The 17,457-nt window shown below is 50.2% G+C and overlaps 1 protein-coding gene across 1 annotated transcript in view; it reads left to right on the forward strand.

Annotated features, from left to right (window-relative positions):
• The first annotated feature begins 4,223 nt into the window (after positions 1 to 4,223).
• LOC105034860 (probable glucan 1,3-alpha-glucosidase) overlaps positions 4,224 to 17,457 on the forward strand; it is a 36,603-nt gene continuing 23,369 nt past the window's right edge. Inside the window, exon 1 of the mRNA XM_010910175.3 lies at positions 4,224 to 5,885. Coding sequence (XP_010908477.1) covers positions 4,296 to 5,885 — 1,590 coding nt within the window. The 5' untranslated portion in view covers positions 4,224 to 4,295. The remainder of the gene's footprint in view (positions 5,886 to 17,457) is intronic.

Raw genomic sequence — 17,457 nt, forward strand, 5'->3', positions numbered from 1 at the left:
ATATAGCTATCGTCCTAATAATAGTATATTATTTGGTCGTGAACTTAAGATTTAAAGACTAAACGATATATCCTCTTATATCGAATCAACTAGTCCTAAGGACTTCATCACATAACAAGAGTTCAAAATAAGATATACACAGTGATGAGAAAATCAAATAATATTTATTAATTCAACAATTCATATATAATTATAATAATAAGCTCAACCGTCAACAGACTGACGATTAACTTTGGGACATAATTTCTAACAATCATAATATATCTCGCTACCAAATAGAATTAAACTTATGAGGTCACACATAAAGAAAATTAATATAGGATTGTGTAATTGGACTCATGTAGTCCTGATTGGGTTAGAATTTATGAAATTTTATTAAATTTAGGAATATCATACTAGCACATAGTTAAACCCAAATCCTCTTGCAACTTAGAATTCCTATTGGATGGGGATTGGACCTAGTCAAAGACATGCATGATGGGGCACCAAAAGTTAGGGCCATCTGAATTGAATGTGGAGGAGATTGGGCTCGTGCCCATTTGGATAAGATCCAAAGGGCGCCAACAAGATGAAAAGATAAGAAGAAAGTGAGAAGGAGAGATGGGGCACATGCCCCATTTGATTTTGTGCATGAGATAAGAAAGGGGGTGGTTCAAATGAATAATCATGCCAAGTTTGGCAGGGAATCAAGAGCCCTTCTAGGTTAAGGCTTTGAATGAGTCATAGTCTGAAACCTTTTAGGAGTCCTTTTGGTTCTATTTAAACCCCTTAAGATGAGATCTCAAAATTCTAACCTTGGAGAACCAAAAATATATGCCTCCTCTCCCTAGCCTCATGCCCCCTCTTCTCTCTCTCCCTCACACCAAAAAGATTAGGAGTCCTACCCATCTCCACGCCCAAAAGTTGGTTGGGTGTCCCATCTCCACAACAAGAGGGAAAGCTGTTCTCTTTTTCCTTGCCGCACATTTGATTCAAGAGCAGATCCAGATATAAAGGCTGATTAAGAGTGCTTGTGCATGCTGGTTTCTTAGAGAAGAAAGATAAGAGGAGCATTCTAGATCTTTTTCATGGATACATGTAGAGGTCGGACATATGTGTGGCTATCCAAGAATATGATATCCATGATCATCGAATAGCAATGAATTTCTACCTGTGCTAAGGTGATGATCTGATCTTCATATGTTATTTTATAGATCTTGATCTTAAGGATATGATAGATCTGGTTATTGGGATATGATCTCAATATTGCATACTTGATCTGATGTTTTTTCTATTGTATAAAATTTTTGTTGATCTTACATGCATGCTTCCTAAAATTTTCTTCAGTCGGCTAAGTTGATCATTAGGCCGGCTCAAAAAATTATTCTATATTTTGAAGGCTTTTGTGTTTTTTATCTTCTGATACTATTCAAACTAAGTTAGCTCAGATGTGTGCCAAGTGTGCTATATGGAGTTTAGACAGTATTTCTTGAATCAAATTATTTTTAGGCTAAATTTGCCTTCTCAAACATAATTTATACATGCACATCCATACTAGATTAATTTCTTTAATTCTTATATTTCTTCGCTTCCAATTTTAGAGGATTTTAAGTGAGGAAAATTGATTTTTCTTAAGAGCAAGGCCTTTGAATTTTCTTACCTTGAATTTTTTTTGCCTTTGACTATTTTTTGAGGATATGGTATTTGAATTTTCTTGATTTAAATTTTTTTTGCCTTTGAGTATTTCTTGAGGATATGATCTTTGAATTTTTTTGACTTGAACTTTTCTTATGAGTATTTTTTGTGAATATAGCAAGGCACATGAATAAAATGATTAAGTATTTGAGAAGACCTATAACTACTCTCAAGCACTTCATTAGTAGATATAATCTGTATTCAAACTCCTTTAACATCATCAAAATTAATTTTAAGATTAATAATATAAAATATAAATTGATGTGGGGTTTAAATATAAGGAATGGAGGAATGGAGATCATGAGGCTAGGGTGAGGCATTAAAATATAAATAAAAAAAATAATAAATAAAAAAAGAGAAAGAAAAAGAGAGAGGAGGAGAGAGATCAAAGTGGCATAAGAGAGAGAAAGAGAGGTGGGATATGCGAGTTATTAAAAAGAGATGGGATATGTGAGTCATTAAAGAGAGAGAATGTATGTCATAATTATTCTTTTCATATTTTAATGTAATTCTTTTAGGGTATAAAAAATAAATTAATGTAAGATTTAAATATAAGAGATGGATGGATAGGATTGAGATGGGATATTAAAAGATAAATAAAAAAATAATTAATAAAGAAAGAGAAAGAAGGAGAGAGAGGGTTTAAATATAAGAGATGGATGGATGGGGTTGGGATATTAAAAGATAAATAAAAAAATAATTAATAAAGAAAGGAAAAGAAAGAGAGAGAGAAAGGTCAAAATGGTGTGAAAGAGAAAAAGAGGGAGAGACAGATAGGACATGTGATGCATTAATGACAGAGAATATATGTCATAAGTACTCTTTTGATGTAGTCTTTTTTATCTTTTATTTTTTTAAAATTTTATATAAGATATGGATCAATTTATAAAATTAGTGAGATTAATTTTAACTTTTTTACTGGTATATATATATATATCTATTTTTTTTAAAATTTTTTTATGGGATCAATTGATCCGTATTTACCAACATGCATCTGTCATTGTGTGATCACATGATATTTAAGAGGAGGCGATGTTGAGCTTATCTTTCTGGTTTCCTGATTTCGTATGATTTTTCTAAATTATTAGCCAAGTTTTTGCTGCTTAAGCTTTACCGATTCACTTCAAGGTGGCATTTGGTATATCGCCAAGCAATCTGAATTGCTAGTAATATAGATTACCAGTAATATGGATTATCAGTAATATTACTTACTGTATTTGGTATACGCAGGTAATATTACAGTAAAATTACTGAGAATTTTGATTGATATATTTGGTATGACAATCAGATTACTGATAATATAATATCAAATTTTTAAAATATCCTTAAATCACATTTATTAAAAATCATACTCCATGCACAAAATTTTTAATTTTTTAGAATAAAAAGATAAAAATATATTATATATTATAATATTTTCATTATTATATATTATTTATATTATAAAATATAAAATATAATATTATATATTATAATTTATCAGAAAAAGAAAAAGAAGAAGAAGAGGAGGGACAGAGCCGTCCCTCTTCTTCTTCTTCTTCCTGTCGCCATTGGACCATGCTCCAATGGCCACCGGCACAAGCTTGCGGTGAGGGGCCGATGATTCCATCGTGCTCCCCATCTTGATCCCAAACAAAAAAAAAAGGAGGAGAAAGAGGGCCGATTCTTCTCTGCCATGCTCCCTTTCTTTCTGAATGGCTGGCCGCCTCCTTCCACGCACATTCATCCGGCATGGCGCCATCGATGGCGACCGATGGCGTTTAATCCTCATCGAGCCCATTTTTTTTCTTTTCTCCCATCATCAAAAAAAAAAAAAAATCGAGAAGGAAGGGCCGGTGGTTCTCATCACCGTGCCCTTCTCCTCCTCCTTTGCTGCCACCGTAGGCGACCGTCCAACTAGAAAGCATCATGAATAGGATCGACGGTGGTGTCGAATACGGCTCTCCGATCTCTCGATCATCCAAATAAAAATAAATAAATAAATAAAATATAATGGAGACCATCGAAACTCAATAGACTGGCGGTTCTCCTTGATTGCCGGTGGCTGCCATCAAGGAGACGACGACGGCCCACCGATCAGCTAGTTTCTGACCACTGTTGGCCGGATTTTGTAGAGAAAAGCATCGATTTTGGCCTCTCCTCTTTCCACTGCCCATCGCGAGGAAGAAAATCAGCCAGATTTTTTGAGAGTATTTTTGTCCAAAAAAAATTATAAGATTACCAAAGTAGTGGTAATTTGGATATCTATCCCTTTTTTGGTAATCTAGATTATCTTATGGAAGGTAATCTTAATTGTCAAAAAATTTAAATTATTAATCTAAAAAGTATATCAAATATGATAATTTAGATAATCACATTAAATTGCCAGCAATCCGGTTAGATTGCCGGCTATCAAATTTAACCTAAAGTTTTTGATATAAAGGTATATATTTTTATTTTTTAAAACTGCCTAAAGACTGAAAAAATTATAAGATTTTTAATGTACAAACAATTTAGAATTTTGGGCTACCAATAGGATTTTATCGTCTGACTTGGACCGGATCCGAGCCGTGTGCCATTGACTAAAACCCACATATCCATCTTCCACTAACCCAGCCACTTCCGCCACCGCGACCATCGCCATGCCTTCGCCAGCCGATCGATCTCCGCCGATCCTCCTACGCGTCGCCGTCCTCTTCCTCCTCCTCTCTACCGCCTCCGCCTGGAAGAAGGACGAGTTCCGGAACTGCGACCAGAGCCCCTTCTGCAAGCGCGCCCGCGGCCGCAAGCCTCACTCCATCCCCTCCCTGTCCGCCGCCGACGTCTCCCTCTCCGACGGAGCCGTGTCTGCTCGCCTCCTCCCCTCCCAACCCCTCCGTCAGAACACCGCCGGAGATGACCCCGAGGCCGACCGCGACCCCTCCCGCATCCTCCTCCTTCGCCTCTCCGTCTACCAGGGCGGCGTCCTCCGCCTCCAGATCGACGAGGACCCCTCTGCCCCCCGCCGCCGATTCCAGGTCCCGGACGTGCTGCTCCCCGACCTCGACGATCACCGCCTCTGGCTCCCCCGCCTCTCCTCTCCCGCCGCAGGGTCCTCCTCCTCCTTCTACCTCGCCGACGGATTCGAGGCCGTCCTCATCCACGACCCTTTCGAGATCCAGGTCCGCCGGAAGGGCTCGGCCGAGCCGGTCCTCTCCCTTAACTCCCTTGGCCTCTTCGACTTCGAGCAGCTGATGGTCAAGAAGAACGATGGCGAGGACTGGGAGGAGCGGTTCCGGGGCCACACCGACACCCGGCCCCATGGACCCCAGTCCATCAGCTTCGACGTCTCCTTCCATGGCGCTGACTTTGTCTACGGCATCCCCGAGCACGCCTCGTCGTCGCTCGCTCTCCGCCCCACCAGCGGCCCTGACGTCGAGCACTCCGAGCCTTATCGTCTCTTCAATCTTGATGTCTTCGAGTACCTCGCCGATTCCCCCTTTGGGCTCTATGGCTCCATCCCATTCATGCTCTCCCACGGCGCCCGATCCTCCTCCGGCTTTTTCTGGCTCAATGCCGCCGAGATGCAAATCGACGTCCTTGCTCCCGGTTGGGACGACTCGGCCTCGCCGGCAAAGGGGAGGATCGACACTTTGTGGATGAGCGAGGCAGGGGTCGTGGATGCCTTCTTCTTTGTCGGGCCCGATCCTAAGGACGTTCTGCGGCAGTACATCGGCATCACCGGGACCCCTGCGATGCCGCAGGAGTTCGCTGTGGCTTACCATCAGTGTCGGTGGAACTACCGAGACGAGGAGGATGTCGCGGCCGTGGATGCTGCGTTCGATGAGCATGATATACCATATGATGTGCTGTGGCTTGACATCGAGCACACTGATGGGAAGCGGTACTTCACATGGGATCGGGTGCTGTTCCCCAACCCCAAGGAGATGCAGGGGAAGCTGGCAGCGAAGGGGAGGCACATGGTGACAATTGTCGACCCTCACATCAAGCGGGATGATTCCTTCTACATATACAAGGAGGCGAGCGAGAAGGGTTATTATGTGAAGGATGCCATGGGGAAGGATTTTGATGGCTGGTGCTGGCCGGGTTCCTCATCGTATCCGGATGTTTTGAATCCAGAAATACGGGAATGGTGGGCTGAGAAGTTCTCCTTCCAGAGTTATGTGGGTTCAACTCCCTCGTTGTACATATGGAATGACATGAACGAGCCTTCAGTCTTCAATGGTCCTGAGGTATGTCACTGTGCAGCTGTATTGTGACTTGTTAACTCTATGTGTTTACTCTTTGATCTAAAACAGAACATAACGATGGCCATATTGCTAGAAAGAATTTACTTTTTGGTCATCAGATCGATGTTGTCCCTTTTTTTCGAAGGTTTGGTGATTTACAAGGAGATGATAGACTATCCTAATGGTGGATTGAATTCAAAGACTGCTGGGTATAAAATACCCCCCAGCTGAAGTTCGTGACAGGGGTGATCCTCCAGGGATTCTACCGACGTCCAACCTTCGACGATATCTTTCTGAACCTCTCCGGTGGTCAAGCCTTCGCAACGTTTCCAAGCTCTGCCGACGGATAAACCCTCACCAGTGTAGGCCGGATTCTCCACGACGGACGGACTCCACTCAAATTTCGACAGTGGTCGACCACCTGCTAGACTTCATCCGGACTCCTACAGGAGCCGGACTTCGTCCCCGACTTCAACTGCAGGAAGACTTCATCCGGACTCCTACGGGAGCCGGACTTCGTCTCCGACATCAACTGCAGGTAGACTTCATCCGGACTCCTACAGGAGCCGGACATCGTCCCCGACTTCAATTGCAGGAAGACTTTATCCGGGCTCCTACGGGAGCCGGACTTCGTCCCCGACTCCGGCTGCGGGAAGACTTCATCCGGACTCCTACGGGAGTCGGACTTCGCCTCCGACTCCGACTGTAGGAAGACTTCATCCGGACGCCTACGGGAGCCGGACTTCGTCCCCAACTTTCACTGCAGGTAGACTTCATCCGGACTCCTACGGGAGCCGGACTTCGCCCCCGACTCCGACTGCAGGAAGATTTCATCCGGACTCCTACTGGAGCCGGACTTCGTCCCTGACTTCAACTGCAGGTAGACTTCATCCGGACTCCTACGGGAGCCGGACTTCGTCTCCGACTTCAACTGCAAGAAGACTTCATCCGGACTCCTACGGGAGCCGGACTTCGTCCCCGACTTCAACTGCAGGTAGACTTCATCCGGACTCCTACGGGAGCCGGACTTCGTCCCCGACTCCGACTGCAGGAAGACTTCATCCGGGCTCCTACGGGAGCCGGACTTCGTCCCCGACTCCGACTGCAGGAAGACTTCATCCGGATTCCTACGGGAGCCGGACTTCGCCCCCGACTCCGACTGCAGGAAGACTTCATCCGGACTCCTATGGGAGCCGGACTTCGTCCCCGACTCCGACTGCAGGTAGACTTCATCCGGACTCCTATGGGAGCCGGACTTCGCCCCCGACTCCGACTGCAGGAAGACTTCATCCGGACTCCTACGGGAGCCGGACTTCGTCCCCGACTCCGACAGCAGGAAGACTTCATCCGGACTCCTACGGGAGCCGGACTTTGTCCCCGACTTCAACAGCAGGTAGACTTCATCCGGACTCCTACGGGAGCCGGACTTCGTCCCCGACTTCAACAGCAGGAAGACTTCATCCGGACTCCTACGGGAGCCGGACTTCGTCTCCGACTTCAACAGCAGGAAGACTTCATCCGGATTCCTACGGGAGCCGGACTTCGTCCCCGACTTCAACAGCAGGAAGACTTCATCCGGACTCCTACGGGACCCGGACTTCGTCCCCGACTTCAACTGCAGGTAGACTTCATCCGGACTCCTACGGGAGCCGGACTTCGTCCCCGACTCTGACTGCAGGAAGACTTCATCCGGACTCCTATGGGAGCCGGACTTCGTCCCCGACTTCAACTGCAGGTGGACTTCATCCGGACTCCTACGGGAGCCGGACTTCGTCCCCGACTTCAACTGCAGGAAGACTTCGTCCAGGCTCCCACGGGAGCCGGACTTCCGCCCTGAACTCCTGTTGCAGGTAGACCTCACCCCGAACTCCTACAAGGGCCGGACTCCGAGCTTCTACTGCAAGCGACCCACTCCGAGTTTTCGCTACAAATGATCTACTTCAAATTTCTACCACGAGCGGTCCGTGCTGGATTCCCACCGTAAGCCTTCATCCGAGCTTCCATTATGGACGAATTCCTTTCGGATTTCTATTGCAGACAGGCCTTGGCCGGGATTCCTCAACAAATGATCTCCATCCGGGCTTCTACGGAGATCGGACTCCGATCGAACTTCTATAAGCGGGCAAATGCCTGGCTCACGGAATCCAGCAGCTGGACCCCTCCGGCGGATGAACCTCTCCAACGCCATCCGACATCCACCGCCGGTCGACCTTCTGTCGAAGTCTGCGCGAAACCAGACTGCGTCTGCGGAAAGCCTCTGACTGAGCTCCTACGGCAAGTGGTCCTCGCCTGCAGCCTTGACGCCCAAGGCACCCAATAGGATTTCCAACATCCAAGCTCCTCTCAGATGGATAGCTACCTCTTTCCGCCAGGCACCTCAACCGAACTTCGGCCGACAGGCCTGGACCCCCTGGCAGACCACAATAATGGCTACGACTCTGCTCCACTTCCTGCGACGGATTCCGTGCGGCTCCATCACTCCCCAGCAGGCCACAGTAACGGCCACGACTCTGCTCCAGTTCCTGCGATGGATTCCGTGCGGCTCCATCACTCCCTGGCAGGCCACAATAATGGCCACAACTCTGCTCCACTTCCTGCGACGGATACCGCGCGGCTCCTCCACCCTTTGGCAAGTCGCGACAACTGACGCCGCTTCAGACTCCATGTGGCAGGTCATGGTGATGGCCACGATTCCACTCCACTACTCTTCGTAACAAACTCTTCCTGGCTTCGAATGACCGACTACCGGATGGTTACAAACGTCGCTATCAGTCTGTTGCACCCTCCGCCTACAAAAGGGGGACTCCAGATACGTTATTCTCTAAGCTCTAATTTCTATCCCAAAAACTCTGCTAAAATTTTCATTCGAGCACTCCATTCTTGTTGAGGCAGAGAACTGACTTGAGGTCGGAGGGTCTTGCCGGAGCAACCCCAACTCTGGTTTAGACTTCTTTTGCAGGTCCCGGCGGCGACCGCAACTCCCTCGACTCCAGCTTCTCCGACGCAGGCGGATTTTTGCACCAACAGGATTGGCGCTAGAGGAAGGGGTCCTGTGTCTTCGCAGTACCCTTGTTTTTAAAGGAGCGCTCAATGGGACCGCCTCCGGTCATTTTTTCCGACGTCCTCTCCTCCTTCCCCCATTAGGTCTTCGCCCGATGCCTCCCCGCAAAGCATCCACACGGCGATCCACGGCCTTCGCGGTCAGATCTCAGGCTTCGGCCTCACCTCCAGTTTTCCAGCCTCCTCCTCCTCCGGCAACGGCGGTTGGCGCTGAGCAATTCGACCTACTGGTTCAGCAGGTCAGAGGCCTCACTGAAGCTGTGCAGGCCATACAGCAGCAGCAGCCGCAGGCATCAGTGCGACTGGAGAGAGCGTCGCCAGAACTCCAAAATCCGGTGGTAGGACGGGCCACTTGGGCCAGCCGCCCCGTCTTTCCTGGAAAGACGAATTCGAGGGTGGAGAGCCCTCAGTCAGATCACGATTCCACCCCTGGAAGATCTCTACCTCCATTCTGCCAGAAGACCCTCGAGACCCGTAGTCGAGAGGATTTTCTGGACCGGAGGCTCCAAGAGATGAATTGGCAGATCGAAGAACTCCACCACGCTCCCCCCGCTTATGGTGAGGAATTTGTACTGACCCTCCCTTTTCTCAAATGATCGGGCAGGAACCGATCCCGCCGAACTTCAAGCTCCCTCAGTTTGAAAGCTACGACGGGACTTCGGACCCAGTTGACCACCTGGAGGCCTTCCGGACAATGATGTTGCTTCATGACGCGCCCGACGTCATCCTGTGCCGAGCTTTTCCATCCATCTTGAAGGGAGCGGCGAGAAACTGGTACTCGACGCTGAAGTCGGGTACCATCTTTTCCTTTGATCAGATGAGCCACCAGTTTGTGGCTCATTTTGTTAGCAGCCGGCATCCCCAGAAGGATTCGGAGTCCCTCATCAATATTAAGCAGAGGGAGGGGGAGTCCATTCGGGCTTACGTCAACCGTTTCAATATCGCCGCGTTGGAGGTCCGGAACTTGGACCAATCGATCACGATGGCCGCTCTGAAAGGCGGCCTTCAGAAGAATGACCTTCTATTCTCCCTAGAAAAGAAGTACCCCAGGGATTTTGTTGATTTGTTGGCTCGGGTCGAGGGGTACGCCCGAACAGAAGAAGCCTTCAAGATGAAGGACGAGGAGACCGCGAGAGAGCGGCAGGCGGGAGACTCGAGTAAGCCCGCAGTCGAGAAAGGGGCGAGAGAAGCTCGGCCGCGTTCTCGAACTTTCCTCGGGCACAAGCGCGCCCAGATTCCTCCTCGAGCACGCAGACAGAGAAGCCCGGTGCGCCGGGTCCGCCGGGGGTCTCCCCCAGGGAGATTTCGCAGCTATGCCCCCCTCAATGCATCGAAAATCCAGGTGCTGATGGAAGTCAGAGAGCAGCTCCCAAGGCCAGAAAGGATGCGCACGCACCCCGGGAAGCGCAATCCTAATAAGTTCTGCCTCTACCATCGTGACCACGGCCACGACACGGAGGAATGCATTCAGCTCCGAGACGAGATCGAGGAGCTCATTAGACGAGGTCGGCTCGACAGGTTCATTCGACGTCGGCTTGAGGGTAGAGAGGATCGACCAAGAGCCCTGCCGCAGCCTGAACCGTCGAGGAGGGAAGAGCAGTCCGGAGATCGGCCTCCAATTGGAATCATCAACTCCATCTCTGGAGGATCTTGACAGGAAGCAGACCTTCTACAGCCCTGGGATTTGAAAAACTTGTAAATGTATTGCGAACGATCCCGCTTTAAATCAAGATTCCTTTCAGACTTACACATCTTTTCCTTTTTGGCATAGACTTGTAACGACAGGGGACGACCCCTTCGGACAATGAAAACAAACCCTAATGTGGGCAAAATTGAAAGTCCGGTTATTTTTAGACCGGATGGCGGGAGAGGCCACACAGCGCCCGTATGCACCCCCACAGCCATGTTAGGGACAGGAGGAGAACCTCGCCCTAACATGAGCAAGGTTGAAGGTCCGGTTATTTTTAGACCGGATGGGGGGAGAGGTCACACAGCGCCCATATGCGCCCCCACAGTCATGTTAGGGACAGGAGGAGAACCTCGCCCTAACATGAGCAAGGTCGAAGGCCCGGTTATTTTTAGACCGGATGGGGGGAGAGGCCACACAGCGCCCATATGCGCCCCCACAGCCATGTTAGGGACAGGAGGAGAACCTCATCCTAACATGAGCAAGGTCGAAGGTCCGGTTACTTGTAGACCGGATGGGGGGAGAGGCCATACAGCACCCATATGCGCCTCCACAGCCATGTTAGGGATAGGAGGAGAACCTCGCCCTAACATGAGCAAGGTCGAAGGCCCGATTACTTGTAGACCGGATGGGGGGAGAGGCCACACAGCGCCCATATGTGCCCCCGCAGTCCTGTTAGGAACAGAAGGAGAACCTCGTCCTAACCTGAGCTGAAACCGATTACATCAGAAATAGGAGAAGAACCTCGTCCTGACATCAATTAAGGTCCGGCCATTCGAGACCCGACAAGAAAGAAGAAAACCTTCTCGGTGGCCCTTCTACGCTACCGCGACTCCGTAAAAAGCTAGGGAGAACTCTTGCCTAAAAGAAGGAGGAAAATGTGAAGGAACAGCGGCGGGCTACCCCAACGAAAAATGGAGGCCAAACTACATTAAAAGCACAAAGGACCTCGTCTCCATGAAGAAGGAGGAAGAGAAAGTAAGATCTACGGTCACGAACAAAAAGGCAAATCAACACGACGATGGCTAGGAACCTCCAAGCGGTGTCGACGCCGAACCAATAAAAAATGCAAGAAACTCGGTAATGACGACCTAATACAAAGATGAACAAGGAACCTTCGAACAACATCGACATCACACGGGATAAAAATGAAAGAAGTCCGGCGCATGACAATTCAACACGACGTACGGGTAAGGTAACAAAGATCTTTTCATTTCATTAGCAAAGTGTGCGTTACAGAGCCTGGAAGGCCCGAAAAAAAAAAAACAACAACAACAACGACAACAAACAGACAAGTGATAAAAGAAGACACCTAGAAGGACGAAAGACAAAAAGAGCCCTAAGGGGGCCCGGCTTCCTCCGACTTCGAACTTTCGGCTTCAATCCTCATCAGGGAGTGCCTTAAGCTCTCGACTTCTTCTTTCAATTCCTTCTCTCTCATTAGCATCTCCATATATCTCCGATGAAGCCACTGGCTTTCGTTCTCCGCCTCTCGGCGTCTTTTTCTCAGGACCTCGGATTCCGCCTCCGCGTCCTTGACTGCCTGCTGCTCGTATGCCAGCTGGATCTTCAATTGCTGCAGTTCGGCTTTCCCCTCCCCAAGGGCGACAGATAGCTCTTCTACGATTCTTCTCAGGGATTGGAGTTCGTCGGGATCCCGAACAAGAGCAAACTGAGCTCCTTCGGCTAGCTGCCTTTGAAGGCGGGCAACCTCGTCGGTCGCCATCCTGAGCTTCCCCCTATAGTCGTCCACCTGCTTGCACCAGCTGGTCCGGTACGCGTTATAGCTCGCCTCGGCATCCTGGAGCTGTTGCTGAAGGTCGGAGAGCTTCTTCGACCATTCTCGGTCGCAGTCGGCCCGAGTCGAAAGTCGGGACGAGCTTCCTTCCAACTGGCTAATCCTCTCCTGCGCAGCCGACAGCTCAACTTTGAGAGAGCTGATCTTGGCAGCTTGGGCCCAAGATCGGTCGCTGGCGCGCTTCTTATATTTCTCGAGTTCCTTCTCGAAGTTCGCTTTCCTCCGGCTGTACTCCATGATCCCCTTCACGTGGAGGTTCCGAAAGTAGGTGGCCTCCGCGGTGGCCTCAGAGTGACTCTTCCTCAACCTGCGAAGTTCGCCATCCATCTCCTTCGACTTTTTTGTTAAATGATAAACTTCCTTCTTCAGACGTTGGATCGTGGACTTCAGCGGAATTCCCTGTGGCAAGGGAAGCACTTCGGCAGGACACTGCCATCGGGAGACAAAAGCGTCAAGGCGCGTCTCATTGCAAAAAAAAAAAAAAAAAAAGAAGGAAGAGAGAGAGAAAGAGATCAGTGATGGGGTGAAAAAGGAAGAAGTAACACGCAAAAAAAAAAAGAGAGAAGCAGAGCAGGAGAAAAGAAGAGGAAAGGAAAGATGGGATACTCGCAGGATCCAGGGGGCTCAAGTCGATGTTGAACAAAAACTGCTCCTTCAGAAGGTTGGGAAGGGAAGGAGTTGAATAACTAAGAAGCTTCCGGGCGGCCTGAAGGTCGTCCTCCCCCAGGCTGGGAGCCCGACGGACAGAGTCCCTCAGGGAGCCCCAAGGGGGCAATCCCAACCTCAAGGTCGGGTATTGGATGAAGAGGTACTTTTCCTTCCAGTTATGGATTGAAGAGGGAGCACCTTTCAGCAACCCCTTCTTGCCAAACTGGAGGGAGAAATACCACCAGTCCTTTGCCGAGGGGTGGCGCTTAAAGGTGTAAAAATACCTAAACAAAGAAAGAGATGGCTGAACTTCGACTACGTGGCAAAGGGAGAGGAACCCTATCAGAAACATAAAGGAATTCGGCACGACTGAAGCTAAAGAAATGTCTAAAAAACAAAAAAGAGCGATGACGAAGGGCGGAAGCGGAAAACGGAGCCCAGCACGGAAGGCCTCCTGATACAGACAGAAACGGCCAGGTGGGGGGGTGCTAGCCCGGTCGGCGGGACCAGAAAGCTCTAGATCATACTCTGGAGGAACTCCATACTGAACCCTTATCAATAAAAGTTCATCCGGAGTCAGAGAACAAGGAATGGCGTCCGGCGCAAAAATCGGACGAGGCCCAGCCCTAGATGAGGGTTCGTCTACAGTACGAGGGTTCTGGGGGGCTGAGGCGGATGAACTCTTGGAATCACTGGAGGCGGAGGTGCCAGAAGACATTTCAAACAAGGACCCTAAAAATCCCGGAGAAATCAGGCGAAATAAGAGGCGAAAGGTTCGCGGGGGACCAAACCAGGGGAATGCGGTGGAAGGAAAATGGAGGAGAAAGGGTATCTAGATGGCAAGAAAAGAAATGAAAGTTTCGGGACTAACCTAAGTCGCTCCGAAGGATGCAGAGGTGCAAGGACAGGGATGACTCGAAGAACGCTTAGGGCCAAGGTGGACGCCAAGGAGGGTCAGAGCTCTCGGGGAGAAGACAGACACCGACAGAACTTTCAGACAGAATGAGACTCCTGAAGGCGGAAAGGCGAGTTTAAATAGACCCTGGGATCCGACGCTATAATGATCGCGGATCTCCCCAGGCCGACCCATGTTCGCCACGTGTCCCACTCGCCACAGCAGGCGGTTAAAAGCGGCTGACAGCTGACAAAGCCATTACTACGCCGTACTTGGGCCAATGCTCCAGCGAGAATTCCGAAAGGTCCCTTCGAATCGCCCCGATTTGAAAAGACTCCAGCACGCGCGCATTAAATGCCAGAATATCTGAGGACGATCGTGCACGGGATCCAAGGGGACAACTTCGGCTGTGAAAATTTCTCTGTACTTCATTCGAAACTCGAATTCGGAAGTAGGGGGACTAGTGTTAGGTATAAAATACCCCCCAGCCGAAGTTCGTGACAGGAGTGATCCTCCAGGGATTCTACCGACGTCCGACCTTCGACGACATCTTTCCGAACCTCTCCGGCGGCCGAGCCTCCGCAACGTTCCCAAGCTCTGCCGACGGATAAAGCCCCACCAGTGTAGGTCGGATTCTCCACGACGAGCGGACTCCACCCAAGTTTCGGCGGTGGTCGACCACCTGCTAGACTTCATCCGGACTCCTACGGGAGCCGGACTTTGTCCCCGACTTCAACTGCAGGAAGACTTCATCTGGACTCTTACGGGAGCCGGACTTCGTTCCCGACTTCAACTGCAGGTAGACTTCATCCGGACTCCTACGGGAGCCGGACTTCGTCCCCGACTTCAACTGCAGGAAGACTTCATCCGGGCTCCTACGGGAGCCGGACTTCGTCCCCGACTCCGGCTGCAGGAAGACTTCATCCGGACTCCTACGGGAGTCGGACTTCGCCTCTGACTCCGACTGCAGGAAGACTTCATCCGGACTCCTACGGCAGCCGGACTTCATTCCCAACTTCAACTGCAGGTAGATTTCATCTGGACTCCTACGGGAGTCGGACTTCGCCCCCGACTCCGACTGCAGGAAGACTTCATCTGGACTCCTACGGGAGTCGGACTTCGTCCCCAACTTCAACTGCAGGTAGACTTCATCCGGACTCCTACGGGAGCCAGACTTCGTCCCCGACTTCAACTGCAGGAAGACTTCATCTGGACTCCTACGGGAGTCGGACTTCGTCCCCGACTTCAACTGCAGGTCGACTTCATCTGGACTCCTACGGGAGCCGGACTTCATCCCCGACTCCGACTGCAGGAAGACTTTATCCGGGCTCCTACGGGAGCCGGAGTTCGTCCCCGACTCCGACTGCAGGAAGACTTCATCCGGACTCCTACGGGAGCCGGACTTCGCCCCCGACTCCGACTGCAGGAAGACTTCATCCGGACTCCTATGGGAGCCGGACTTCGTCCCCAACTTCAACTGCAGGTAGACTTCATCCGGACTCCTACGGGAGCCGGACTTCGCCCCCGACTCCGACTGCAGGAAGACTTCATCCGGACTCCTACGGGAGCCGGACTTCGCCCCCGACTCCGACTGCAGGTAGACTTCATCCGGACTCCTACGGGAGCCGGACTTCGTCCCCGATTTCAACAGTAGGAAAACTTCATCCGGACTCCTACGGGAGCCGGACTTCAGACTTCATCCGGACTCCTACGGGAGCCGGACTTCGTCCCCGACTTCAACTGCAGGTAGACTTCATCCGGACTCCTACGGGAGCCGGACTTCGTCCCCGACTCCAGCTGCAGAAAGACTTCATCCGGACTCCTATGGGAGCCGGACTTCGTCCCCGACTTCAACTGCAGGAAGACTTCGTCCGGGCTCCCACGGGAGCCGAACTTCCGCCCTGAACTCCTTCAACTGCAGGAAGACTTCGTCCGGGCTCCCACGGGAGCCGAACTTCCGCCCTGAACTCCTGTTGCAGGTAGACCTCACCCCGAACTCCTACAAGGGCCAGACTCCGAGCTTCTACTGCAAGCGACCTACTCCGAGTTTCTGCTACAAACGATCTACTTCAAATTTCTACCACGAGCGGTCTGTGCCGGATTCCCACCGTAAGCCTTCACCCGAGCTTCTATTATGGACGAATTCCTTTCGGATTTCTGTTGCAGACAGGCCTTGGTCGGGATTCCTCAACAAATGATCTCCATCCGGGCTTCTACGGAGATCGGACTCCGACCGAACTTCTATAAGCGGGCAAATGCCGGGCTCACGGAATCCAGCAGCTGGACCCCTCCGGCGGATGAACCTCTCCAGCGCCATCCGACATCCACCGCCAGTCGATCCTCTGCCGAAGTCTGCGCGAAACCGGACTGCATCTGCGGAAAGCCTCTGACCGAGCTCCTACGGCAAGTGGTCCTCGTCTGCAGCCTTGATGCCCAAGGCACCCAACAGGATTTGCAACATCCGAGCTCCTCTCAGATGGATAGTTACCTCTCTCCGTCAGGCACCTCAACCGAACTTCGGCCGACAGGCCTGGACCCCCTGGCAGGCCACAATAATGGCCACGACTCTGCTCCACTTCCTGCGACGGATTCCGCGCGGCTCCATCACTCCCTAGCAGGCCACAGTAACGGCCACGACTCTGCTCCACTTCCTGCGACGGATTCCACGCGGCTCCATCACTCCCTGGTAGGCCACAATAATGGCCACAACTCTGCTCCACTTCCTGCGACGGATACCGTGCGGCTCTTTCACCCTTTGGCAAGTCGCGACAACGGACGTCGCTTCAGACTCCACGTGGCAGGTCACGGTGATGGCCACGATTCCACTCCACTACTCTTCATAACAAACTCCTCCTGGCTCCGAACGGCCCACTGTCGGACGGTTACAAACGTCGCTATCAGTCTGTTGCTCCCTCCGCCTATAAAAGGGGGACCCCAGATATGTTATTCTCTGAGCTCTAATTTCTATCCCAAAAATTCTGCTAAAATTTTCGTTCGAGCACTCCATTCTTGTTGAGGCAAAGAACTGATTTGAGCGTCGGAGGGTCTTGCCGGAGCAACCCCAACTCCGGTTTAGACTTCTTTTGCAGGTCCCGACGGCGACCGCGATTCCCTCGACTCCAGCTTCTCCGACGCAGGCGGATTTTTGCACCAACAAAGACTATTGATTTTTTAAACTATTTTGGACTTACCATAACTCAAACTAAATTAGCTCGGCGTAACATATATTGTAGTATGAACATACTTACACTCAGAACCCATAGGTTTTGATGGAAAAATTATCACCTCAAACTTTGCAAAATAGTTGAATTGACTTGTTAAGATGTCAATTTGCCTTGATCCTTCTAAATTGCCCTTTCATCCCTCCTCCCCTTTCTGTCCTCCTTTTTTTTTTTTTGGGTAGCGAGGATAATGAATAATAAAAAGATACTGCAAATAAAGATCTAATTCTTATAAAATCTCCAAATTTTGGAAGCATCTATAGATA

Source organism: Elaeis guineensis, chromosome 15 (assembly GCF_000442705.2).
Source record: "Elaeis guineensis isolate ETL-2024a chromosome 15, EG11, whole genome shotgun sequence".
NCBI lineage: Eukaryota > Viridiplantae > Streptophyta > Magnoliopsida > Arecales > Arecaceae > Elaeis > Elaeis guineensis.